The following is a 27,169-nucleotide window of genomic DNA, read 5'->3' as shown; positions in this document are numbered from 1 at the left end:
ATCGCCGCGCGCCGGAAGCGCTCCCGGCGCGGGCAGAAGATGGCGGCGGCGAAGCGGAGCGTCCTGTCGTCGCTCGCGGTTTACGCCGAGGATTCAGACCCCGAGTCGGACAGCGAGGCCGGCGGCGCCGGCAGCGACGGCGGGGCCGCCGCGGGTGAGTGCGTCCCCCCGCCCGGGCCTCCCGCGCGCGGGCCTCGCGCGCCCGCCGCCCGCCCCTCATGGCCCTCTCGCCCCGCAGGGGAGAAGGGCGGCCTCGTCTCCGTGGGCTACGGGGACGACGACTTCACCCGCCTGGACGGCGACGAGGACGGCTACGAGGAGGAGGAGGACGAGAACAGCAGGCAGTCTGTAAGTAGCTCCCAGCCCTGGGGCTCACCCGGGAAAGGTCCTGAGCCGCGGCCCGGCCTGGAGCCCGGCTGCCCTGCCCGCTGCTGCGGCGCCTCCTGGGAGCCTTCGTCCCTTTCCTTTTATTTCCCAGTCCAAGACATTCGCTTTGAAACCCATGCACAGTTTGGCACAGCGCATGTTTGTTACTGACTCAGTTTGGCTCTTTAGGGGGGAAAAAAAGGCAGTTATAGATCAACAATCATGCCCAAGGTAATGTATTTTTAAGTAGAAATAGCATTTACTAGAATCTTGTAAGAGGAGCACATTGTAGCATGGTCACCCGGAGTATGAAAAAGAAGAAAGTTGTTCAATCTCCCAAGTTACTCCTTTGTCTATGACTTGGCTCGCTGCACTGGATCATCTTGATGTAGCAGTGTCCTGTCTAGGTGCGAGTGGCTTTTATTTGTCACCGATGCATGGCATGTCTCTAATAGCATCTTAATACTGAGATAAGTGGTGTGTGGTGAAGCAGGGTGTGAAGTTCACTATGTATAAAAGTAGCTAAACTCCCCAAAAGGATAAATAGGTTTGTCATGGGGCTGCTGGAGCAAAACAAGAAGGCTTCTTGGAGGAGCTGTTGTCTCCTTTCTTTCTTTCCCATCAACCTGCTACCTGTCACAGTGATAAGGACGTGTTACCTTACCTTTACTTTATTTTTTGTGACCACCCTGCAGAGGAGGGAAATAAGATGCTGCTTCTGTAAGTCTTTTTCATTGAAATCTGGTTTGTGTATTTAGGCTATTCCTTTACAAGAAGGCAATAGCACCTGTTTCTCCCAGGTGCTATTCTGCTATTAGTGATTCACTGGTAGAAAGCAAAAGAGCTGGGTTTTGTTCTTATTTTTAATTTAATTCTATTTCTGCTTAAAGGACATATAGCTGGTAGCCAGATTTAAGGGGTACATTCTGGATGTTCATCAAAAGTGTGTGGTGTTTTTCCTCCAAAACTTTAAGAATCTCTTTCAATGAGATTTTTTTCAGTTTAAAGCTAAGTGGCAGATAGGAACCAGATGGTGTTTAAGGACGGTTATGAATAGCATCAACAAATAGGTGCATAGACAGGGTATCTTTATGACCTGCATGCTTTGCAGTATAGGCTCAGCTGTCCCTCACCCGAGAGCTGCAGGATGCAGTCCAGGTGACAACGACTGCTCACGTTACTCCTGTGGTTAGTCCATGGTCCTGTCTTGTGTCTGTAGTCACTCACACTGCAGATCAGTGCAGGTCTGGACTTGTTACTCAGGGTGCTTCCTATCTAGTCTTGTTGCAGGAGGGCAATGCGGGTGTCTCATATATTTGACCAAAATCAAGAGTATCCTTGAATTTACATGTACTAGTAGCGTATATTGACTTTTTTAGTTGTTTTTAGAAAGCAGTGCAAGTTGGACTCTGCATATCTTGAGTTTTTTAACCAAAATGCTTTTGTCCTTTTATTGGCTACGTTAACCATGTTTGAAAAACCTCTTTATTTAGTTATTTTTTTTCTGTTCTCCTCTGTAACATGTTTTTAGTTTTAGAGCCATTGCTTATGAGGTTATAGTAGGGTTTGGATTGGTTTCAGCTGCTCATCTCTAACATGAATGACTTGATTCACTACTGCTCTGTTGAAAATAGCTTATCTTTTTACTAAGGGGGAGTGTGGAGGGGAATCTGAGTTGTGATTAAGCACTGAGTTACTTGGTACTACTTTTCTTGTTTTATGCTTTTATTAAACTTTGGCTGACAAGCCTAAATTATTGACAAATGTACACGTTCCAGAAAGGTAAACAGAGAAACTGGAATTAAAAAGGGATATGATAATCTGTGGGATATACATGTTATTTCACACAGTTAGAACTTACTGACAGTATTGCAGGATCACTCTCTAGCTGCCTTGACAGAACTTGCTTGTGTGTTAACACCCTGAAGTGGCCACCTCACTATAAACCCTTCCTTTTGGTTGCTTGTAGTCCCCCCACTCCTTTTTGAAGCTGAAACACTTCATTGTTTTGGGGCTCATGTTGAAATTGAATGGCAAAGTTTGGAGAAAAAGCCATTTGAGTCATGAAAAATTCTTCTGCTCCTCAAATGCGATTTATATTTAGAATCATAAGAAACATTGTAGGATCTCCAGTGAAGTAGCTGATGGGGCAGTGGGACATTGCTTAGCTATTAGGTGGGACCAGAACTGTCACTGACTTACAGCTTAGAGGTTTTTCAAGTAGTCTTGACTTTTAAGCTCTCACAGGGCAGAAGTTTGCCCAACTCTCCAGCTTATATCTGGACATAAGGAGGGGAAAAAGACTTAAGTGTTGGTCATACCATTCTGTACAAGTTTATGAGCTGCAAATAAGGCTACTGTGCACAACTAAGAAAGATGTGGTGCCAGCTGCCATCACTGGGGCTTTGGGGCCTTGGAACTGTGTCCTCTGTGTTACTGATGGGTGCTTGGGAGTTTAGTAGGTCTTTGCAACTGCTGCTTTTTCTGTGAGTTGCTGAACAGGAGTAAGTGCAAAAAAAGCCCCCCAAAACGGAAAGACTGAATAATGAAGTGACAAGTGCTTTTTTTTTTTTTTTTTTCTTTTTTTTCTCCCTAGTTCTGTTGTTTCTTACTTCCTAGTTTTGAGCATCCAGGAGTTTCATGAGTTCTGTGGGTGTCTGCCAATTAGTGATTCTTTTGCTTAAACAAATAAAAAAAAGCCCCAGCTCCTGCTGATTTTCAAAATTGCAGGACTTTCCCTTTGTAAGTGGGTGGTACAAAACTAACTTTTGGGAAAAGTCTCGGATTTCTGCTGGGCTGCTGTTTGCAAGCCCTTTGCTGAAAGTACAGTAACTTGCCAAGGCTGCTCTTTAAGCTTAATCCTGTAAATTCTTGTCTTGTAGGAAGATGACGATTCAGAGACTGAAAAACCTGAGGCTGGTGACCAGAAGGTATTTGGAAGTGTGGTGGTGTGGTGGTGGGGGGAAGCTCAGTACAAGAGGAGTAAATCTTCACAACATGGGTTGTTTTTGGGTTTTTGGTGTGTGATCTTCTGTAGCTGCTTTCATACTTTTTTTTTTTTTTTTTTTATAACCTGCAACATGATTTTTGTAAGACTTTAAAATATGCCTTCTGCCAAAGGTTAGACTATGGACTGAATAATGTGAGGATCCTGGTTCTGGACTCATGAACTGGGTCTTCTCATTAAGATCTGAAGTTGACTTTCTGCATCTCACCTATTTTGCATAGATCAACAAGATGTAGTAGTCTACAGAATTCTCTTATTGTTTCTGATCACCATTAGTTGAAAAACAAATCGATGAATAAGTGATCTTGTACTCCTGGAGATCAGGAAACATGACAGCTCAAATGCCTCCTTCTCTGTCATTTCCAATAAGGTCGTTTGACAAACTTTGTATTAAAAAAATTATCAAATGAAGCTACCCTACCTATGTGAATAATTGAAGTCCCGTTTATTCTAGAATTACATCTCATGTCTTCTGAATAATAGGTGTTTATTCACTTGCAGAGAAATATGCTGTGGTTTCTGTGTCAAATCAGTTCCCCATGCAGTATGGGAAGTCTTGTGGAATATTGAGTGAATAATGATTAAAAGGTCTTTTTGTTACCCAGAGGCTTCTTCGAGGCTGCAGAGCATCTTTAAACTTTGCTGAGAAAAGCACAGAGCCATGCTGCAAGCTGAAGTTCTGTAGACCACTTAATACAAGGCTTTTGTGGGATGATTTTACATGTTATTGTGCAGATAAACTTTGCCCTTCCAGAGAAGGGTTACATGCAGCAATGAAGCAGCATTTCAGTTTAATCTAGGGAATCAAATGCCTGGTACCTTGGATATACCCTGCAGTAGGAACTTCTGAGTACTCAAACCTGATTTTTTCCTCTCTTTAAAGAAAATGTATTCTCTAAAGGAGATGATTTGGTAAAGATAGCAGGGAGTCCGAGCTGGACTTTGGTTTCAGACTTCTATATTGCCCTTACTAATGGTCTTTAGACATAAGTTAAAAAAAAAAAAAAAAAAGGCAATAACCTCCTGGACTTCCTAAAAATCCAGCTAAATAGTCAGTAGGCCCTGGAAGGAGTGAGAAAGAAGCACACTGCAGTTTGCTGCATGACACTGCCAGCCGTGCCCGTGCTGTGTTGACGATAGGGCAGGCGTGTTGCTGTGAACCATCACATGGGGCACAGCTTGTGCTAAGCACCTTGTTGGGAAATCTGGCGAGTGGAAGATTAGCTTTGCAGTGATGTTTCTCAGAGCAGTAGCCTGTGTTTCCTGTTGCTCTTTTCCACCAAGTGGCAGTGTTCTCCTGGCTCCGCTCGTTGTGCTGAGAGCTTCAGTTGTGGTTATGGTAAATCCAAGGTGTGGCAGGAAGTAGGGAGCTTGATTAACTCGCTTTTGGATAACTCTCCCTTTTGTTCCAGCTGAGTATTGAAATTGTTCTTGCTGTATGAATTTCATTTAAGAAATCACAGATCTGGAGACGTGTCTGAATAGATAGAATAGGTTATTCATTTGTGACTAGGACTTTTCCAGGGTTTGAACCTAATTGTGTCAGAAGACCAGTCCTTCAAAAAGCTGTTATGCCTGAGACTGAAGTGCTGCAACTGATCAGTTAATTACAGAGCTGCTTATAAGGCCTGAACATTCATCCCACATTGTTTCTGCTGTTTTCACCCCAGAATAGAAGGTAAATGAGTTACACTGAGCTTGTGTCTTAATTGGATAATTAACCAGGACAATTCTAACTGTCAAACCACACAGAGGAGTTCCCATGTACCTGCTGTGTCCTGTGATTTGGCCTTGCTGTGGACTTGAACAGTAGCAAACACAGAAGCTATAGAGCTCACTTTTTGTTAGTTATGGGTATAGACTGAAGAGATTAAAAGCTCTGACAGTTTTAACAGTGAGGCAATGCTGGTTGCATTAACTTCCATATTTTATTTTGAGTACAATGAGCTTGCCTTGTTGCTATTGATGAAGGGGGCATTTCCGTCCCCTTTGGCAGCCCTTGGTGCTCACCAGGGACCAAGGCAGTGCTGAGGGCTGGATGGGGCTGCAGCCTTCCTGTTTCTTCTGCTGGGCAGCAAGTTCAGATGAGCTTTTTTCAAGTTCAGACACTCCTATGATGTCAGGCTGCTGTTTTCTCAATAGCCTCGGGAGATAAGTTGAGGTTTTCTATAAACCTGCCCGAGAAATGGGAGTGTCAGGAGGAGATGATTGCTGAAGCTTAAATATTCTTCCAGAGTAGACTTTTGCCCCGTAGGATACTCTGTTCCTGAGCACCTCTGAATCAGTCCTGAACATTAAATGCCTATAGCAAAAAGCAGTATCTTCTTCTTGAATTGAAGTAAGATAGTCCAATACACAGCTGTCCTGTTTGTTTGAAGCGAGTCAGGGACACATGGAAAGCAGGAGATTCAAACCTAAAAAAAAGTAGTGGTCACTTGTTGCAAACATGCTACTGCCTTGAAAGAACCTCAGAAATAAAAGACTTTGCTGAGAGGGGGAAAAGAAATGCTTGGCAGAAGTTGCTGGCAAAGAGATGATGTTAAAGGGATTATGTCCTGCAGTCGAGATGGGCTCTATGTCCCCTCCTCAGATGATGGAACTGTGGATTTTAAAAATTAGAGCCTGTGACTGCTGGTCTGAAATCTGTTGTGTGGCATTTGTTGTGGCTTGGAGTGACAAGAGTTAAAGGGCTGTGCGGTGTGTGCAGTTTGCTTGGGCTCCTGCCGGCAGCAGCCTTGGCATAGGAGCAAAATACAACCCTCGGGGCTCACTAATGAACCGGCCCTGCAGGAAGAAGCAAAATAAATCTTGGGCGAAGCTCTGAACTGGTGCTCCAGGCCTTACCTGGTGGGTCCTGTGGTGTCGCATCGTCGGGATGGGGAAATAGCAGGTTGCAGGTGGTGCTCAAGGCCACAACCCAGCCCTTGTGCTTCGCATACGGTGGGGGGGAATCATTAACTCTCCAGCCTTGATTACAGTATCCGAACTAGCCAGCACAGGGAAGTTGATTAAATATTGCCACTCCCTTTGCAAGTGAATGCCTGACACATGGTAACAGTGTCTGAAAGCAGGTAACTGCCTTGGTATTTTTGGTTTCCTTTTGTCTTATGGCGCTCCCTGCTTCTGCTGTTGAATTGAGAGGCAGCCAAAGTGGGATCTTTTAGAAGCAGCAAAAAAGTGTCAAGTTTTAAAAGAAATGCTGCATTCCTGAGCATAGCAAAGTAGTAGCGGTTGATAATATTAAGATTTGTTGATCTTTTATTGACCCAGACTGCCTGTAAAATAATTTCATGTATTGTGATACATGGGTGTATACCAATATTTAGAGAATTTGGGTCACAGTGCTTATGTTGCTGCCCATTAACTTGTCTGTTGAAATAAAAAAAAATACTGATTTCAGGTGTAAAAATGAGGCTATAAGAATCAGTAAATGGGTCTGTTTGCAATAGTGCTGTCTCTTTAACTTTATTTGCTAAGGCATATTAGTATTTCTGCAATCAAGACACATTTGTGAAACCAGAATCTTAGCCTGCCTGAACCTGCTCAGTAACTTTGACCTAAATGTAACTGCCCTACTCTGAATGAGGAGGGGGAAGTGTATTTGGGGAAAACTTGGTTCAATAAATTGCTGATATAACCGTCTCACGCGAGTAGTGCAGCATGGAAAGGCTCTCTGTCTTTATCAGAGTCAAATTTTATTATTTCTCCACCCCTCCCTTGCTTTTTGATACTACCCAGGTTAGTATTTTGGCATCTATGGGATGGAACTGACCCAAGAGCACCTATATTTCAAAAATGACCTTCTGTTACAGATGGCAGTGCTATATGCATCGTTGTGAATTCTTTTGAAGTGCAAATTGTATTTTGAGGAATAAAATTAGTGGGAAACAAACCACTGGCAAGCTAATTTCTTTGCCTGTGAGCACAGGCTGAAGCTTAAGGTGGTAACCATTGCAGCTGCAGAATGGTCTTATCCTGCAAAAGCTTCATCTTCCTTGCTTTTAATCTGCCTGTAGAAAATATTGCCTGCACTTGCGACTTGACAGAGTTTTCCCTCGTTTCAGACTTGGTGAGCTGCTTTCTGGTGCTCGTGCTGGTGGAGCTGGGCCGTTCGGCACTGCAGCAGGCAGCGCTGTGCATGGAAGGCCTTTAGGGGGAGTGCAGTAATTCACCTTCTAGTGTGTGGGCTGCGCGGTTAAAATGAGTGCTCAAACATGAAAACAGCTGTTGGCTCTGCAGATGCTCACTTTTTAGGTAGTTCACCTTAGTTCTTGCAGGGGAAATCGGTGGTTAAACAGTTTTCTTCGCAGGGAACCAACGTGCAAGATTTTGGAGGGGGTTTGCCCCTTCTCCCCAGAAGTGCCTCTGCCTGCAGCCCTGCCTGCCTGCAAGGGAGGTGGATCAGAGCATTGCTGACTTACCTACTTCAGAGCTGCTGGCTTGAATCCAGCTCGTGAGCTATTTGGGGGATGAGACATGTGCAAAGACGTGTTTGTGCCTTCCTCCCCGCCGGGCATACATGCTGCAACAGACCCCTCGCTCCCCGCGGTGCCGAATACCACAGATGACTGACACAGGTGGGGCTTGCTTTCCTCCAAAGGAAGAGTCAGGCTCTTTCTGTTTGTCTTTACATGGGAAGAAAAGGCCTTTTTGGAGCTGCTTTCCTTGTGTGTTTCCCCTGGTAAAGGTGTACGCTCCATTTTTTGTTGCAGTTTTTTCTTTGTGGGGTTGAAACAGGCTGCTCTAAACTTGCATGTTGGTGCCTGTTGGAGTGAGAGTCCTGGAGTCTCAGCCCAGACAGACAGATGGTCTCAAATGCCAGCAAACACCAGATAGGAGCTTCTTCCAGCAAAAAAACTGAAAAATCTCCACGGAATCCACTCCTGGAGGAGCAGTTTTCCTGATGATGGTACTTGCTTTTGTAGCTTGCCTCTAACCCAGGAAGCAGGATTTTCAGTACAAAATACTTGGGAAGAAATCTTGCTTAGAAGTTAATTTTGTCAGTGTTCTTGACCCTCTCCCTTGCTGCTGTTGAGCCTTAGGTTATTTCCCAGTCCAGCTTCACCTTCTGCTTGATTCTTCCCTGCAACAATCTGCAAAAATAAAATGCTTAAGGCCTCAGGGTAAGGCCCCCTGAGGCCCCAGCACGCATTGGTGGTGTTTAATTTGTGAATTCCTGTGTGTTTTTGGAAACACAAATGATTTAAAAGCAGAACTTATGGACTCTGTGAAGCAATGAACCTCTCATGGGGTTTTCTAGCTTCTGATGGAGCCTGCAGAGCACTTTGCTGCTGGGTGGGTTCAGCGTGTGGCGGTTGCTGACTCCTCTGCTCTAATGGGCTGAGGGTGGGTTGGCTGTCCAGGTAGGACACTCGTTGTGCAGGTTGCCTGTATATTTGCACCCCTGTCTCCTGGCAGATGCCTGTGCTATGGACAGGTCCTTGTCTGCTGGTGTTCAACTTGGAGAGCTCCCTGGAAGTCCAAAGTGGAGTGAGATGAGGAAGGAAGCAGGGAACTGAAGCGTGTGGCTTTGGGACACATTATAACAAGACTGGCATTAGCTGTACTTCAGCATGGAAAGCAAAGAGTCCTGGTGTTCACTTCCTTGAGTGGAAATTGCTCGAAACAAAAGTCCCTGTCAACTTCTGAGATAGCGTGTCAGGTGAAGGGGATCAAGTTTCAGAGAAGCTATTTAAAGGCCTTTTTGGCCATGAAAATTCCCTTCTAACTCATTTTCTCACTGAAGCACTTTGCCAGATCTTGGCTGGAGTTTGTTTTTTGGTGTTTTGTCATATAATTTGGAATGAGTGTAGATAGATTTTCAGAGATTTAATTTAGCTTAGAAATGAAAGGCAGTGTCAGCTACACATGCTCTTTGTTTTGATAAGATGCTTGAGGAATGTCTCAGGAGTTGACTCTTTCCTGTGTTGTTTTTCCTTCCCTCTTTCTGTTCTTCCTTCCCTCTCTCTGTCCGCAACATCCCTGGCATCTTGACATGGAGAGGTTTGGACAAATAGTGCGCAGTGGTGTTTCCTAGAGGTGGCTTATTCCTGACCTGCTGTGCTGTTCTGAGTATCTAGACGTTGGTCCTGGCAGTTTTCTCCCTTTGCTTGGTTAAATTTCTCATCTAATAATGGGCAGTTTGCCTGGAGCTGTGTGTCCGAGCTGGCAAACAGGATATGGCTGTAGGAAATGGGCTTGCTTGGAGGTTTCTCTTGGGATTCTCCTCTCACAATACCAAAAAACTTAAAAATAAATAAAATAAAGGGGGTGAGGGGAATACAATTTCTATCCTTCAGTTCTCTTGCTTTTTCTTCACACTCATGGGTGCAACTTGGCCCCCATTGCTTGCTGTCTTGTGCCTTGTATGGTGTTAAGATCAGGCAGATCTGGTAGCCAAGACATGCCATACACTTTTAATATTAAAAGTTTCTGTTTTTTCCCCTACATTTTAGCACTTCTGATCTTGTAGAAAAGCAAGAACATAATTGCTAACATGTTAAAAAAAATATTGCAAGGTGCAAAGATTAGAGAGGTTCAACATGTTGATGAATCTTTTTCCTCCTGCCTGTGTTTGAGTGGCTCCTCTGCGTGCTCTGGCAGCGCTATCTCCCCCATCAGCTTAGCCCACTGTTCTCACAATTTGTGCTGAGTGAGAGATTTTCCATCACACGCAGCCAAAAGAGGCTGTTGATGTTTTAGGACTACAGGGGAGGGTATGAGTTGTGGAGAGGAGGAAAAATAGGGGAAAAAAAAAATATCACTGGCACTTGCCCAGGTGAGGGAAGTTCACTGTAATAACCGTGGTGGCAGCAGGTAAGTCCCTGTGCTTAAAACAGCTACTCTGGTTACTGCTCAAATGACTGTGCTGAACAGTTCTTGGTGTGAACATCTTCAAATCAATCCACAGCCCACCAGGATAAAAACAGGGGTTTTAGCCTTTATATTGTGTGGGTGTCAGGCTAAAACGAGTCATGTTTCCTTGTTTAATTGCAAATGGGTGAAATAGAGAGCAAGTTCTGCCAAGCAGCAGCAGTGCCTGTCCCCGGAGCAGAGGAATTGCTGTTGGGATGCACTGGAGGGACTGCGGCTGCTTCCCAACTTCTTGTGTTTTTTATTTTTAATGTTAACTGGAAGTGAGTGTGTTGGAGGGAAAATAGGAAGGTGAAGGGCTAAGTGGGCTGCAAGGCTAGGAAAGCAACTGCATGGTGACAAATCTGGTATCAACTTCTGTTTCTTACAAACTGTAACTTGTTTAAAACCGACTTTCTCTTTTTCCCCACTTTTCTCTCCCTGTATGACTGTTTCTCCTCACGCTTGGAACATGCCTGCACTAACATTTGCAGCTGCTCCTGTGAGCAATTGGTTGGTTTTGCCTTTTGGCAACAGTTAAGGCCAGCGTCCAGTGTGAACTTCACATACTGGATTTACGGAGGTTGTTTCAGGAAGGATTTAGCATTGTTGTAAATAACACTACTCTTTCCATTAAATAAAAGTGTTTTGGACAAACCTTTCCAAGCTTGAATTCTTCAGTCTTGGATTCGTATTGTTTCTGTTTCCTTCCGTTAGCCTGCTCCACACTGGGAGGACCGTGTGCCCTTGTTTTTCTTTTCTGTGGAACCTGAGCAGAGCCTTTTTTTTAATGTAACTTAATGGCGAAACTCTATGGCTGAAAAGATAGTCCATATTTCACTTTAGTAGGATGGCAGCTTTAAGCAAAATGCACTTATGCACAAGCTGGGATGCATAAAGGCTGTAATAACTTTCATTTAGTAATTTAGATAGTGAGATTTGGAGTATAATTTTCCCTGTATGGTACCACTCTTTGGTTTGATTTTTGTGCTTTGGGCAAGATGCTGTTGCATGGTCCTGTGAGTAGTGGTGATACCTTAATCTGCAAAAAGATCAGCTTGTCCTCATTGGATTTAAGTAACTTCTCTACTCGATTTGGGAGGGAACCAAAATTTTTCCATTGTTTAAATGCTTTGGAACTCCTGTACAAATGTTTTGTCTAAAATGTTGCTCCTTTCACAACAAAAAGGAGCTGTGCAATAATTACTGTATCTCATTCCTCCACTCTGTGGTTCTAATTCAACTTCACTTACGATCAGACCTACAGAAAAAAATTTATTTTCTCTTAAAAAGCCCTCTTTCCTAATTACCCCATGGGTTTTAACATGTGCCCCAGTCTGAAAGTAGCTGAAGTGAGACTTTGGAAAACCAGGTAGAAAACCTGGTTTTGAAAACCTTGTAGAAGCCACATTGAAGATACCAGGACAACGGGCCTGACGCGTCCTGCTGAAGTGGTGATGTCGGGCATGGTGGGTCCGTGGTACTGCCTCCCCTATGGGTGCTCTTGCTGTGGGCACCTTTAGGCAGTTCCAGTTAAGCCTCCCTGCAGGAATATTTGCTTGTTGTGTGCACTGGCTCAATTCACTACCAAAGCAATGTTAGATAACTGTGAAGAGGTTCGTGTAGGATGCTTTTTTGGCTAATTCCCCAAGGTTTTTGGACTGTAGGCCCTCAGTCAAACTGTTGATACTTGTCTGCTGTAGTGTTGAACAGTGAACTGAACAAATACGAACAAGTGCCCTAGGAGGATCCATCATCCCTTTGTTTTTTGAAGACATCTGGGTCTTGAAAGAAACCTGCCTTAATGACAAGCCATGTTGCTGTCTTCAGCTTGCAAATCATGGAGTGGTGGGTGTAGGTAAGCAATAACTCCCCAGTAAACAGATTCCATATCCCCTGGGCAGTGAGGTGCGGCTGTAAGACGTTAGTGAACTTGTTTTCTTTCGCCTGCTGTAGCTCTAGGGTTTCTGGTGTTTTGGCTGTGTCCTCAGGATGCAGAGATGGGGCTTGCTGGAGCGGCTGTGTTGAAATGGGTGGAGGTGGCTGGGGCAGGTGAACACCCAGCTGCAGCCTCATGGGCCTGGCGCTGACTCTGGCTGTTGCTCCAGGATTCAACTTAAAGGCTAAATTCCCCTCTGGTGCTGAAAAACTTACAGTGCTGGAAGCCCATGCAGCTTACTGTTTAGCATGTCTGTCATTTTAGAGGAATATTTAAGGCTAGGATAAATATTTAGAGAGGTTTTGGCTATCAAGTTATTTCTTGGAATATTAAGCTGTTCCCTGACAACGATGTTGGTGCATTTGGTGCTGGCTCCAGAGAGCTACAAGAGACTTTAAAATGGGCTTTAGAAAACTTCAGAAATACAGTGAAGGGCCCTGCAATCCTGCTAAGGTTGCATTATTAATTTGCTCTGTTTTTGAGGGCGGGTAGTACCTAACGCGCTTGAATTTGTGCTGTTGAGTTCCTTAAGGATGTACTTCATAAATTTGTTTTGAGGATTTTTCTCTTGCCTTGGTGCGCTTGGAGGGTGAGAGGTAGGATAGCAGAGTAATGAAACACAGTGCTGCATAAGAGTAAGGACCAGTGAGTGTTTGGGGATATAGACTGAAAGGGAAGGGGGGCTATGTAACAAAAACTTCCAAGTAACATCAGCTGTAGACTTTAATCCGCCTAAGGATGAGGCCAACACAGTTCCCTCCTTCCATCCTTCCAAATATGTGTTTGCTGTCTGTGAATCGCAGGTGAGAAATGCATTGTAGAAACATCTCCTCCTCCAGGAACTAAAGCAGTCTGTTGTCTGAGTGTTTAAGTGCGGTGCGTGCACGGTCTGCGCCGCTGCTTCCCTTGCGTGTGGAGCTCTCTGGGCTCCCCAGCCTGCTTGCAACACTTGTGTGCTCATCCAAGGGTGTCCTGCACAGCAATCTGTTAATTACTGCAGAAACCCACCCTTTCCACTGATGAGGCTCATCAGGTGGAGGCACCTGAGGTTCCCCGTGTTAATGCAGCGTCTTGCAGGTCTGGAGAACACAACCTGCCTTGCCCGAATCCCCATCTGGGGCTCATCTTTCTGGCATGCCCTTAGTTTTTTTGATTGAATTATCATATTTCTGTTTAACTCTTTCTGCTTCTGTTGTTCTTTTGGAAACCCCTGGGAGAAGATGTGTTAACAGGCTGACCCAGGCGTGTTGGAGTGTCCGGGGCCGCAGAGCGGGCTGGTTCACAGCCAGCTGGCCAGCAAGAAATTGTGTGTTCCTTCATGTACTTGCTAAAATAGCATTAGCCTTGTGGGTTTTTTGTGCTCCCAGTGGAGAGACAGTGCTTTTTTTCATGGAGGGCTATAAACAGTGCCCCAAAGCAGCTAGTGCCTCCAAAAGAATGTGTGTTTTCTACTCCTGCAGGGCTCTGGCTCTCTGGAACCGGGTAGCTTTTCGCAATGAGTTTCACCGAGCACGTTCCCCAACTGGCTGGGCGACCTTGTCCTGCTCCTCCTCTCTCCGTGTGCACCCAGGGCACCTCTCACCTGCTTGGAAATGGAGCGGAGCAGACGAGGGGGGTTCAAGAGCTGTTACTAAGCAGCAAGGAGGCAGCATTATGGCCATGTCAGGTTGAATGAATAGCTGCAGTGTTCGGAGCCCGGAGGAATTTGTGACACACAGCCCAGTGAGTCACAAAAAGCCTTTGGGAGGGAGCGGGGAGAGGACAATGTTAGGGTACAGCTGATACTGGTTTGGAAGCCTAACTTGTGCAGAACTTGATCTTACTCGTGGCTCTCCTGGGGTCTGTCTGAAGTTTAGAGACATTTGGTTGCAACCTAGCGGAGGTATCTTGAGGAATTCCTTATCCTACCTTATCCAAACAGCCCCTTCTTAGCAGAAGCTGTTGCTGGCACCTGCTGCGCTCCCCCAGCTGAAGCTGCCTTTAATTTGTATCCATGTTACAGAGAATGGATTAGTCTGTGTTGCAATATTGAAAGACCTTCCCCATTTATTTGAGCTTGCCCTTAGTTTGCTGGTACTGCAAATCTGTTGTATTGCTCCTGGAGAGGAGATGGCAAGAGGAGATGGATAACAGAAGCCTTCCAAAGTGGGAATAGGGTGTCTGTATTTGCTGCAGGCGTTGATTCTGGGAGGGTTTATTAGCCACAGCCCTGAAAGGTATGAACATAGAAGGGAATCCTGGCACCCTGGGAGACCTCTGTGGCCTGGGCCACTGAGCGGAGCGTGGACACGGGGTGTCTGCAGCGCGCGATGCTGCTCTGGAGTGCCAGCACCCTGGCCCTGGTGTTGCTGTAGGGATCACATCCCGCTGGCCTGGCTTAGCGGGGGGCATTCCCGAGCTCTAGGTCACCTTTTGTGGGCTGGATCCAGCTCGTGTTTCACTGGCTGTGCTCTAAAGCAGCACCTCTTGGGCAGAGGCTGGGCATGGGATATGAAGTGCCCATGGTTTTGTCTGTTGTGAGGAAAAGCCTTCAAGTACAGCAGTTTTCATGGAACTGAAAAGCAGCTCAGTGCTCAGGACTCGCAGAAACAGCCTTAAATATTTGATTAAATTTAGACTCTAGCTTTGGAAGGAAATAGAGTATCCTGTAAGGCTTTGAGATTCCATGGTGCAGACATTGCCCTGTTAATAACTTGCATTTTATTCTTCATTTCTATTCCTTTGTCCTAGAAGTAATGTGTATATTTCTAAACAAATGGCCAGTATAGCTTTTTTTCTTTTTTTTTTCTCCTGTCAAAAGCATACCTTAATTAAAATCTACTTCTCCTTTCCTCCCAGGAATTCTCAGAACTGGAGAAAAGAGATCCCCAGGAGCTAGTTGGTAAGTTCACTGAAGTATTTATTCATTCACAAGAAGTGTTTGTTCATTCACATGTATTTGAACTAGATACTAGAGGTCCACCCTCTTGTAACCAATATGTGTTGGGCCACACTGGTGTTTTTCCAGATGAGCTTAAAAACAATATAGCCCAGGTAGCCTCTGGAGCCACTGTAACCAGGAACGATGACAGATGCTTTCTTTTTCCCTGCCCCGTGGTTTCACAAACTTGTATCCCTGCTTACATGTGATCCATGCAGTGTTTCATAGCTAATGCATTGACACAGCACCACATATCTGCCTTCTAAAGTTTCTTGAAAACCATTTGATTTTTGTGATGTCTGACTTATTCATTGCACCGTGATTAGGTTTAGAACAAACTCTTGGAAAATCCATTGTAAGCAGCTAGAAATAGTATATTCTGCTTGCCTTGTGTGGGACTATGTAGAAAGTGCTGTTGTATTTTATGTTGATGTTCTGACCATCTCAAACTAGCCCTTTGTTCCTGAGGTTGTTAGTACAGTTGTGTAGTATCATGTGATGATACTGTAATAAATGACGAGTAAAGAAACCATCATTAAATTTTTGGATTTAGGTCCTTTTCCAATGACCTGCCTAGACTCTGTATCAAACTGATTCTTATACAAGTATATTTGCCCTTAGAGGGCAAAACTCCCTTAACCAGCCTTATCACCAAATGCAACAGAGCTCTTTGTGCAAACCGCTGATTTACTCTAAAATGCACCCAGGAAACAAAAATGAGATTAGGATTAAGGTAAGAATACTTGAACAGCAATTGTCTTTCTGTTTTCTGCATGCAAGTAAAGCTCTGCAGTAGTCCCCCTCTTCCCCAGAGATTTCCCCATCTGTGGAAGATCAGGAGATTGAACTTTTTTTTTTTTTTTTTTTTTCTCCTTATCCCAAGTTTGAAAGCTGCACACAGGGCAGGCAGGTTACCTGGGCCTGGAATATTTGCCATGCAGGATTCTGCAGTTCACTTGAATCAAACCCTATCTTATCTAGTTGAAAAGGAACTGTTGCAAGAGCTGTGTTGTTGGTGTAATATAAGAACCACTCCCTTCCTGGAAGCTAAGGCTTTTAGAGGCTTAGAGTTCTTGAATGGAAAAAGATAGAGGTTTTTCCTGACCCAAAGTGAGTAATTGGTGCAATCTAGAGGTCTAGAGTTCTGTCTGGTATCTGTATGTGGAAGTGTAAGTCTTCCTTAGTTTCTCAGAACTGCTTTCTTTATTGAAAGAAATGCCCTTCTCGGATAACCTGGCCACTTGTCACCTTCACACACTAAGTTCTTGGCTCTCCAGCCGCTTAAGCGCAGCACAAATACAGGCTCCTGCCAAGAGCAGTGTTTGTCCTGCCTTCCCGGTGCACATGGCAGTGTCTGTGTGCTGGGAGCTCGATGGGGAGACGGAGCCAGCAGACATCTACCTTCTCCCCACCCCACATCTCCTTGTCTTTCCTCCTCCTCCCTATGAGGCTGCCAGCTGGATCCATTCCCTCGTGTGCTCTGTGCCTGCCAGGGGAGCACTAGGGCTGGTGTAGGAAACACCAAAACCAAGCAGCTGGGAGAGGCACGGGTACCCTGACTTATCCTGATGGTGCAATGAAAAGGGAGCTTTCCAGCAGTTACTGTTCTGGTTGCAAAAGGGCTATAGGTGGACCTTCTTTATTAAATTTCTTCATCCATGCATCGTCCTCATTTTTGCCCTACTCTAAAGAGTCCATGTTACTGACAGCACACCTCTGTTTGCTGTTTCCTGTAGCCTTGCAAAATAATACTTTTAGGACGGACTTGTTATCCCAGGGCTTTTTATTATTATTATTTTTTTTTTTCTCCAGCATAGCTTTGTTTACCTTTTGGCCTATAAGAAATGTCCTCTCCTGCCCTTAGGATATCTAAACACAAAGTCAGCGTTGATAACGGCAGAAAATACGGCTGAAATGCTGGTCTTTCTGTGCATTTCTCAGCCCACGGAGCGGTCGGGGAAACTGGTGTCCTTTCATGGATGGGTGACTCACTGGCATGTTGTTGCCTCGGATTCTTCCCTGCGCTTTGGCCGTTTTGGTGCCAGGAGAGCAGAAACCCACACGGCCTGGCTTCTGCCAAGCAGACTTGATGAGAATGCCAAAGAATGTGGTCTTAGAGAGCAGGCTCTGCTGGTTTGCATGTTTCTAGGGGAACTTGGAAAGGGACGAGGTTGTTGGTGCTACCTGGGCAGCAGTGTTGCTCACTGAGAGCACTGAGACGAGGTGAGTTACCAGATCGTCCTATCACCCCTACCCCAGACTGTCCAGTACTGCCAGCTGCTCTCATGCTCGCTGCTGCCCTCAGGATCATTCATTTGTTGGTCCTTGCTGCACTAAGCAAAGCTGCTTAACCATTTGCTGGAAGTGGGGCTCCAGCATGTGCTGTTGGGCCTGTGTCTCAGCCTGTGAACAGTCATTTTCTGGAAGAAGCACCCTGACCAGTTGCCCCATGGCATTGTCCTCTCTGCAGTGTGGCACGTTGCACTCCAGTCTCTTCTGTCCTGCTTTTGTTGTGTCTTTATTCTGCCCACTGTACTACCCAAATAACCCACCCATCTGAAACTGAACCAGGCTAAATCTGTCATTTAATCACCTGTCTTTTCCAGATCTCTGGTAAGCAAATTGCAGTAGTAGTGTGCTGGCTACTGAAATTCTGAATCTTTCTGCAGTGTGTCCTAGTATCTGGTCGTGCATTGGCCTCCTCAGACTTCAGGACCAGCTGGATATCTCTGCCTTCCCACTCCTGCTACACCAAAACCATGAGTTTCTATTCCATATAGTGCTGAGGTTGTTTAGCTTTTAGGTCAGTCTGTGAATGAATGGAGCAAGAGTGGCCTCCTCCACCTCTCTCCTCAACAGGAGGATGCTTTGAGTTGCTGACCTGACACTGCCGTGATCCTGCTGTCCTGAACCCCCAGCTGACTCATAGGATCTGGTCTGGGACCTGTTTCTTAAAAATGTTCTTCTCCCAGTCAGATTCCTAGTGCAGGTAAAGCTGTTTACTCATTTTTAGTCAGAACTTGGGTGTGCCATGGTGATTAATCATGCCAACAGCCAGCTTCCGATAGTCCCCAAGTGGAGATCCTTTGGGCTGTGAGCCAGCAAATTGCAGGCCCAATTGGAACCTGCAGCCACTGTCACTGCCTCTGACTCATGCAGAAGTAAAGCTTTGATCTTGGCAGAAATAACAGGATGCACAAAATAGTTGCATGTATCCTGTGAGGACACACCTTGGCATTAGCTCTTCGTTTGCATTTGCTGCTATATGTGCAGGAAAAAGCTGCTGGGAGCAGAATGCCCATTTGCTTGGGGCTTTGAAAACACGAGACCTGTTACGTAGCACCTGGGGGTTGATACCTGCACCACTTCCACGTTCCCCTGGAGCAATGATCCAAGCCATGTCCAGGGCAATGGCCACTGGAAAAAGGCTGTGGAATCAGCCACGTGGATGCCCGTTTGCAGAGCGAGTCTAGGGACTGCTCAAGGGCACAAGTGATGTGTGTTTTCTTGCGGTAAACAAACCTGAAGGGGTTAAACTCCTGCTTTTCTTCCTAATGATGTGGCCTCAGTCTGACTGCGATGTGCTGAAATAACTGAGCAATGATGAGTGTTTGTGTGTGCTCAGCTTGGGAGGTGCAGCAGCACACGTAGCCCTGCTGCCGACCCAGTCCTCAGCCCTGTGCAGTCACGGGGGGATTGCAATGGACAAAGATGTCTAAATTCCAGTTCCTTAAAAGCTATTAGAAGACACAATTCCCCTTACCAGTATAATTGATTTGTTTTCATATGGTTCGAGCAGCCTAGATCTTGCCCTTGGTGCCTCAGTTGATATGAGGCCAGAGTTCTCCTTCCCTTAGATGTTTCTTCATGACTTCTCTGCTCATCTGCAGAGAAGCTCAGGAGGCTGTGGGGTCTAGTCTGAGCGCTAGGCTTTTTCTTTAAGCTTTTTTCAAGTTCAGACTTCAGTTAGTGGCCTCTTAGCCTAATTTTAATATTTTATTGTTGATATTGTGAATCTTGGCTTTCCTGGAAGCCTGGTGTGCTGTCATTTCTGTCTGTTTGCAACTGCTTCTCTGAGTTCCCAAAATTCTCATTAAATCAGAGACTTCCCCATCGTGCCAGCAGCTGTAACCTCTAACAAATGTCTGCCTTGTTGTAAAGGAGCCTCAGCTTTTCTGTAGGGACTCTGGCAAGCTTTCCCTTCGCTATAGAGGCACCCTCTTAGTAAATACCAAAGGAGACTTTCTCTTCCTTTCTAGCAACTGCTGAAGAATTTAACCCTCAGTGACATCCTTATCAATAAAACAAGTGGTCACCTTCCAGCTTGGTGTCCCGAATGGATTTTGTCCTTATTGCTTTACATTTTTACAAAAGAGCAGGGAACTGGAGCGGCACTGAACACGCATAGTGCTGATTATCTGTAACCTCAGCTCTCTGATGGTCCGTGCTGCCACGTGGGGTACTGTGTTCTGCTCAAATACCAAGGGCTGCCCTCTGGGCCCTTCTGGCCTTCACTGAAAGGAGCTGAATTGAATGTGCTGGGACTGCAGTTCAGTCAGTTCAGTTTTTACACAAGACTGTGCTGTCAAGGAGCTCTCGATGTGAGTGTCTTCATTTGCCTTCTCTGCTGGTGATGGGTCTTCCCCCTGCCCACGCACGCATAGACCGTGCCCATCTGGCATGTGTCACATTAACTGTGGCTGAAAATAAACCTGACTGCTTAAAAGTAGCCTGAAATTCTGCTCCAGGACTTGACCAGGAAACTGCAATGGGATTTCCATGCTTGGAAAGGGGTATCCCAGCACCAGCAGTTGGCTGGGAGCCTTCACGCTGCAGAGGTTTGTCCTCGACCCCAGAGCACGAGCTGCTCTTTTTAGGAATGGTCTGATCTGTAAGCAGTTAAAGTGGCCATTAAGAAAATATTAACTTAAGGATGAAACGTTGCTTCTTGTGGTTAACTCCTGACAGCTCTGCTGAGGGGTGTTTGCTTTTTGAACCATTTTGACTCATAGGTAAACGTTGAAGCAAACGGGATCCAAACTGGTTAGCGCCCCAAGCATAGCAGTAGGCCAGGCTGGAGTGGGTTCATTTTCTGCCTCCTCAGATGCAGAGTCCAGCTCTCCCTGCAAAAATATCTTGTCCAAGGTCTCACCAGAGAGTCCAGGTTATCCAGGCTCTTCAGAGCAGGATTTTAAAGAACGTATGGGTGATCTGGAGTAGTGGAAAGCTCAGCGTGTACCGTGTTGAGGATATATAATGAACCTACATTTTTCTCCCCTGCAGGTCTTGTGTCTTTAAGGATCTGCTTTTCACACTTTCACTCCAGGTGGAAAGACTCGATATTAAATAACACCAAGCTACAGAATAAGTTAGATGTCAATATTGGGTGCCAACATCACACATGGTTCTACCAGTGATCCAACCTTTAGGTTAAACACTACTTTAACAGCACTTTCAAAATACCATGACTAGCAGTTTACAACATTCCTCTCAAATTTACACATTGGTTCTCTGTGATAGCCTAGCACTAGCAAAGACAGAAGTCCATGCAAGTCAGGAAATTTGTCTTTAATTGCATTAGTTTTGCTGGAACTGATGCCCAGTTTGTTCTCTGCAGCCTCTTTTTCAGAGAGAGTGAGGAATATGTCTCCTGATGAGATCAAAATCCCACCTGAGCCTCCTGGCAGATGCTCTAACCACTTACAGGTTGGTATAACTTCTTTTCCACTTCATTTTGCTCAAGAGGTTTGTATCTCAGTGTGTCAGGGGTCTCAGAGAACTCTTAATATTTTTGTGCACATCAAAAATCCAGCATTAAAGCTGTTTAAAAAAAGCTGTTTTAAACAAAAATACTGATTTTTTTTGAATGCACTGTTTTAATGCTTTAGACTTGGCAGCAATTCTAGTTTAGGAGCCTCAAATTTAGCTTTATGCTGTTCTCCACAGTCTGTGTGGGTCACTTGTGCATTAAAATGGCTCTTGATTCCAGCAGTGATACAGAAGCAATGTTTACTGTGAAGGCTGCCATCCTCTTACCTCAGCAAATTCAGCTCTGTAGGAGAGAACAAATCATTGTTTTTCTACATGGGCCTGAGAATCCCCTAACTGGAAAAGTTGAGGCAGCATTAACTAGATTCCTTTTCCACCTACATATCTCTAGATGATAAACATTTGGAGGGAAGGCTAGTGACCCAGAGGCAGTGAAGGAAAACAAATGCTTATTTTTTCTGGTGCATGCCCAAATAATTGCAATAATTATCAGTTTAAGACTATCACAGTTCACTTCCCTGAGCATCTCAACTTTGCCTTGTGATGTAAGTTGTTTTTCTAATCAGTTTGACTTACAAAAAGCTCTTGCTATGCACTTGACTTGCCAGTCCTACAGATCTTGGATTTACGATGTTATTAAATGAGGCTCTGGTTGTGGTTGCATCTAGCAGGAATTTTAACGTCCGGTTATAGTATTCCCTGTATCCAGCCTGCATTGTGCTTATATAAAGGAGTTAGTCCACCCATTTGCTGATGGCTTCTTGTCTTACATCTGTCCAAAATGAAAACTGTAAGGGAGCTGTGTTTGTGTTTAATGGTACCTTCCTTACTGCTCAGGTAAGAAGCATCTGCTTTAGAGCAGAAGTAACAAACTTGAGCTACCTTCCACTGACAGAGCTTGGCTTGTGGTGCTTCTGGGAGATGTTCTGCAGACTTCTGTGTATAACAAAACTCCTTTCCAGGATAGGTGGAAAGAGCAGTGGCTGCAGTTTCCATCCAAATGGATGTTACCATCCATTTGAGTTTTATCTGCATTTATCTACCTGATCGAAATAGGAGTTAAAAAGGACTTCTGGAAACCTCTACAAAGCGAGTCACTAGGGTGATTCAGAGTGACTGACTCACCACCTGAATCAGCCTTTTCTTCTGTGTGGCATATCTAGACGCACCCAGGAGTTCTGTTATGCTGCGGCAGAGTTTTCTTGTTCTGACATCAATGAGTTACTGAGTGTGTTAGATCTGAGGAATGCAGAGAATACAGCAGGCACCTTCCCTTTTGACTGTAGTTTACTGGGTTAAATCAAAGTAGAACTTATCCTCTGTTAGCAGGTCAAACCACATCTTAGAAGACTCGGAGCAAAAAGATGGGATTGTTCTTTGGAAACTCACTGTTCTGAGTCTTTCAGTGTTGATTTGTTGCTTCTGTCAGCTTCTTCCTCTAATAAACTGTCTTGAACTCTACCAAAGAGAGTCTTCCCCATTGTAAATGTGACCTAATAGCTCTAAATCCGTGGACATTACAGATGTGAATCATATTGGTATTTTAAAGAGAGGGCAGAGAAGAATGCATGCATTCCCTTGGTTTGACCCCAAAACTGAGCTGGCCCTGGGGGAGAGCTGCAATCTTTGCTCCATGTAAAGATGTCACTGGTCCAGCTGGCTTGTTTTCACATTTGTGCTTTGCTAGTGTTGCTCCTCATTCTTATATTCACTCTGCAATCTTGCTCCCTTAGGATAAAATTCAAAAGCTGTATGAGAGAAAAATGAAAGAGGGCATGGATATGAATTATATCATTCAAAGGAAAAAGGAGTTCCGCAACCCCAGGTGAGCCATCATCCTTTCCTGTGTGGCCAAAGTACCACACAATAAGCTACAAGAATTTTTCTCTTTGCTACTGGTATTATAGTAGAAATGAGTTCCTGAGCAAGCAGTAGAATTGCTTACAAAATTGTAAAAAGCATAGTTCAATAGTAACTGAAACAGCAAAGCTCTTTGGCATTCTGTGTGGCAGCATCTTGACTTGTCATGCCAGTTGGATTTTAAGCCCATTTAATGTGCAAGTTTTTTGTATAGCTCATTTCAGATTGCTCTGGGAGATGTGAGATTAATTTTTGGAGGAAGTGAGATTACTGCACTTGGGAGCATGCTGCCTACATCAGAGAGCAAAACAGCCTGGGTTCTGATTTTAATGTTATATTGTGAAGAGAGTGTCTTGCTAATAAATGTGAAACATCTAAATTTAAATGAGCGAGCTGGAACTCAACTCTCATCTTTCCTTTGCAGCATCTATGAAAAACTGATCCAGTTTTGTTCAATCGATGAACTTGGCACAAATTATCCAAAGGTGAGGTGCAATACTTCTGACAGGCGAGGGAGAGGGTAAAAGATGATGCAAGGACATATGAATTCTTGGCTTTGCTCTCTTGAGTCTGCTGCTTTCCTTCAAGGGAATGTTAGTTTTAAGACATGTGATGCTGGGCCCCAGTGTCTCCATCTTTGCTGTAAGGACTCTGAGCTAACACCTTGCTGAAAAATATGGTTATATATGACACAGAGAGTGACAGAACACAGAAACAACAGAGAAATACATATCTTATCTGAGAACCCACTTGGTTTCAAAAATGTTCTTTCCAATCACAACAGAACATGGCATTTCAAAAGATTTGAAATGGAATACCATCCGTGAACAGAAACACATAGCATTTTAGAACTAGATTCTTTGTCAAAATAGCCTTGATGTGACTTTTTTCTCCTTTTAGGACATGTTTGATCCTCATGGCTGGTCAGAGGATTCCTATTATGAGGCACTAGGTAATTCATCATTTCTTTTGTCTTAGCTCTTTCATTTTTTGTGGTTATACTGAAATGCACTGGAACCTTTACTGTCTTTATAAGAGAAAAGGTGTCAGGCTTTTGCACTGCTTCATTCTGGTTGAATGTGCCTGAATTTTATTGATGCTTCATCAATCTGGAAAGCCCTCTCATTTAAACTGCTGTTTTAACTTCTTCATATCTTAAATCATTAATCTAGTGCAGTAATGCTTTGCTCAGAGAAGGTGATTTCTTAGCAATTCAGTTGTCTATACACAGTTTGAAGTTATTTTTGATTTTTCATGGTGGAAGAATGGCAGAGTTTTTACTGATTCCAGTGTCTGTTTTCTCATTTTTCTCAGCTAAAGCACAGAAGATTGAAATGGACAAATTGGAGAAGGCCAAGAAGGAGCGCACAAAGGTAGCTGTCCAAAACCAAAAGCTATGGGAGTGAGGCACATTTCTAGTTTCCTTGCTGAATTTTGTTTTGTTGCTTTGCTGTTTCCTATGGACTGTCCTCTGTGCTAATGCATTTTCCTCCTCTGGCTCTGTCCTTTCTTCCTGCATGTTTTTTGCAAACTGCACAGATCAATTTCTTTTGCCTTCCCTTATACATCCATTTCTTTAGGCCATTTATTCCACTGGTTTCCCTTCTGTTCATGCTTTAAACCAGAGCACCCAAAATGGTGCTCAGTAAGCCAGATAAAGGCAAGATATTGCATAAAGAACCAAACTATGCCTGGTTGCATAGCCTAATACAGCTTAAATTACTCATCAAATCTCACTGAGAGCCAGAATCTGATTTCTGTTCTTTAACTTGGGAGTGTTTTGTGTGTGCTTCTGTGCCCCTTGCTAAGAGTACAGGTGTGCTCTGGAAGACTTTATTCCTCTGCTTTGGTAATGTTGCCTTTAAATTAGTGACTGGTATCAATAAACTGTTGAATGTACAGATGGCTCTCTAACCTAGCAGAAGGTTCCTTAAATAGTAGTATTTGGAGGTATTTTTTGCTACTAGTGCATACTACATCTTGCTACTTGTTCTGTGTTTGCCTTTTTTATTTTTATTTTTTGTAACCCAGCTATCTGATTACATCCTCCTTCCCCATATCTGCAGTTTTGGAAATATGAGGTTGCATGTGGTTGTAATTCTTGTTGGTAGGTTTCCTGTTGTGATGCAGTCATACAAATAGGAATTTGTGTCTTAAAAGTTTCTCTTTTTCTTTGGAAAAGCATACAACCCTATAGATGCCATATAGATATAGACCTTTCCTTATTCTCCAAAAACTGCATCCAGTCCTTAGGCTTATACTAACTAACATGTTTTCAAGTCGTTATGTTTTTACTAATTAAACACATTGTTATGGTATATAACTTAGAAACTCGAGCACAAGGACCCTTAATGATTAGGCCTTCAGTGCACTTTGGCCTGAGAATGTCTGTCTTCCTACATGACATTCAGCTCAGAGGCCAGTGTCTCTGCTATTCTTTAAATCCAACATTTGAAGATGTAGATTAGGGTAAAAAAAAGTAGATTAAAAAAACCTGTGTATGTTGACTTTTTTCTCCCCTTTCTCCCTGGTGTCTCTCCCAGATTGAGTTTGTGACTGGTACTAAAAAGGGGACAACGACGAGCGCTGCCTCTACAACAACCACAACAGCCAGTACCACTGTGGGAGGTAAAGACTTGGTTTTGGCTGCACCTGCTAATCTGGAGAAATGCTGGGGTTATTGCATCCTGGAAACTCTAAAAGCTCCTTACTGATTGCAGATGTAGTACAAGAGAAGTGTTTCTTCCAGGATCTTATAGATTAGCTTTCCTCTAGTGCCCATATCCCACGGGGGTCCTGGAACGAAGGCCTTGGGGAGTCCAGGCAGTGAAAATGCCTGTTGGTGGGTCAAGAAATCTGCAGCTGCCCTTGTTGTGTTCACTTGGGACTGCTGCATCTCTTGGACAACCGTTAACAGACTGTTAATGATTCTCCTGCCTACGGTCTGTCTCCTTAAACTGGGAGGACTGGAGAAAACCCTGCGAGTGCCCTGTGCACATACCTGAGGAACCAAAATACATGTGCTCCGTTAAAGCTAAACTTGCTTTGGGGCAGGGAGTGAACCTGTCTCATTTGGCTGGAGTTCAGATGTGGAGTTTGACTCTTGAAGTATAAAATGCCTCTAATTGTCTTTTTTTTCCTCATCATTTACTGAGGGCTTGTGCTGCAGCTAATGCAAGGGAGAGTTGTTTAGTCAATCAGCGGTAAAGATTAAATGAAAATTAAAAGTTGACAAGAAGAGGTGTTATTAAGGGCTGTGATGCTTAGCACAGTAATTAGCTAATCCTTGTTTGCTTTGTCTAATCTAATGTGCAGATGCACAGAAGAGGAAGAGCAAGTGGGACTCGGCCATCCCTGTAACAACAATAGCTCAGCCCACCATCCTCACCACGACCGCCACGCTGCCAGGTGTTGTCACGGTGACAACAAGCGCGAGTGGATCCAAGACTACAGTCATCTCTGCTGTTGGCACCATCGTGAAAAAGGCAAAGCAGTGACTAGCGTGCTGGGCTCGGGTTTTCAGACCGAGTTATCGTCGAAGCCGTTGCCTTCAGAAGGGAGGGCAAGATTTCCCCTTCGGTAGGAGATGACAAGACTTTGAAGCAGACCACAGTTGCCATTTGGAAGGACAGGGGCAGGCACGGGCATGCCGGCTCCGTGCCCGCAGGAACGGACCTATGCCCAAAACGCCGCCGCCTTTTCCTGCTGCAGGGAGAACCACAGCCTGTGCTGTGCTGGAGGATGGTGGCATGCAAAGTCAACTTGTAAAAGTTACCTTATTAAATGGCTGCGTTCTTCAGGCTCGAAGGTTCTTACCCTTTTTGCAAGTTTGTTTTCCTTTTCTTTTTTCTTTATTTTTTTTAAAGCAAGCAGTGAAGGACTGTCAGTATTCTTGTGTATTCCAGGTCTTCGTCAAGGGCTGCTGCTTGTGCAATGTGCTCCTTCACATGCACTAAGACACAAGGGAACTAGAGCAGGGGCAGTTGGTCAGTGTCTTTGTTTAAATGTGTAGCAGAGATTTGAGAACCAATCTACATCTCTGAACGTGGACTCAGTCTTTGGTATAGTACTGACATCTGTGTCTGTGTGCATATCTGTGTAAGTAAGTCTTAGTGACCACGTGTTGAGTAGCTGAAATCCTGAGGAAACTGCACTGAAATAGGTCTTGTTAGCATCTTGCAGGGGTGGAGATTTCTGTGCTGAAGCTGTAGAGGTCAAATTTGTGAGCTCGTTTGCCAAGATGTGTGCGGAGAACTCTGCTGTTGGCATGGGCAGCAAGCAGGGAGCAGCACCAGTGACCTGGGCAGTGATGCCGCCTGTCTGGAGCGGATAGTGAAGCACCACAGAGTGCACGTGCAGTGGTTACTGCTTGCTCCACTGTTGTGAAATATTTTCTTTTGAAAATTTTATTGTATATGTCTTCTTACCTGTGTTGCAAAAAATTACTATAAAAATG

General features: G+C 44.5%; 1 protein-coding gene across 2 annotated transcripts; it reads left to right on the top strand.

The window, feature by feature from the left end:
* The first annotated feature begins 11 nt into the window (after positions 1-11).
* SAP30BP (SAP30 binding protein) lies at positions 12-26,789 on the top strand. 2 transcript variants are annotated; one of them, XM_088535884.1, is made up of 11 exons: positions 12-154; positions 239-348; positions 3,249-3,296; positions 15,003-15,045; positions 20,702-20,790; positions 22,587-22,678; positions 23,138-23,198; positions 23,614-23,665; positions 24,028-24,086; positions 25,257-25,341; positions 26,029-26,789. In XM_088535884.1, the coding sequence occupies exons 1-11, from the start codon at positions 40-42 to the stop codon at positions 26,208-26,210; spliced, it is 936 nt and encodes a 311-aa protein (XP_088392010.1). In that variant the 5' UTR covers positions 12-39; the 3' UTR covers positions 26,211-26,789. The 2 variants fall into 2 exon arrangements, with proteins under 2 accessions (XP_088392010.1, XP_088392009.1); XM_088535883.1 differs by lacking the exon at positions 3,249-3,296 and having other exon boundaries at positions 22-154.
* Positions 26,790-27,169: the final 380 nt, after the last annotated feature.

This window comes from Tinamus guttatus, unplaced genomic scaffold (genome assembly GCF_059628265.1).
Source record: "Tinamus guttatus ecotype Peru unplaced genomic scaffold, ASM5962826v1 Tinamus_guttatus_pri_ptg000649l, whole genome shotgun sequence".
NCBI lineage: Eukaryota > Metazoa > Chordata > Aves > Tinamiformes > Tinamidae > Tinamus > Tinamus guttatus.
This window is presented reverse-complemented; position numbering and strand designations above follow the sequence as displayed.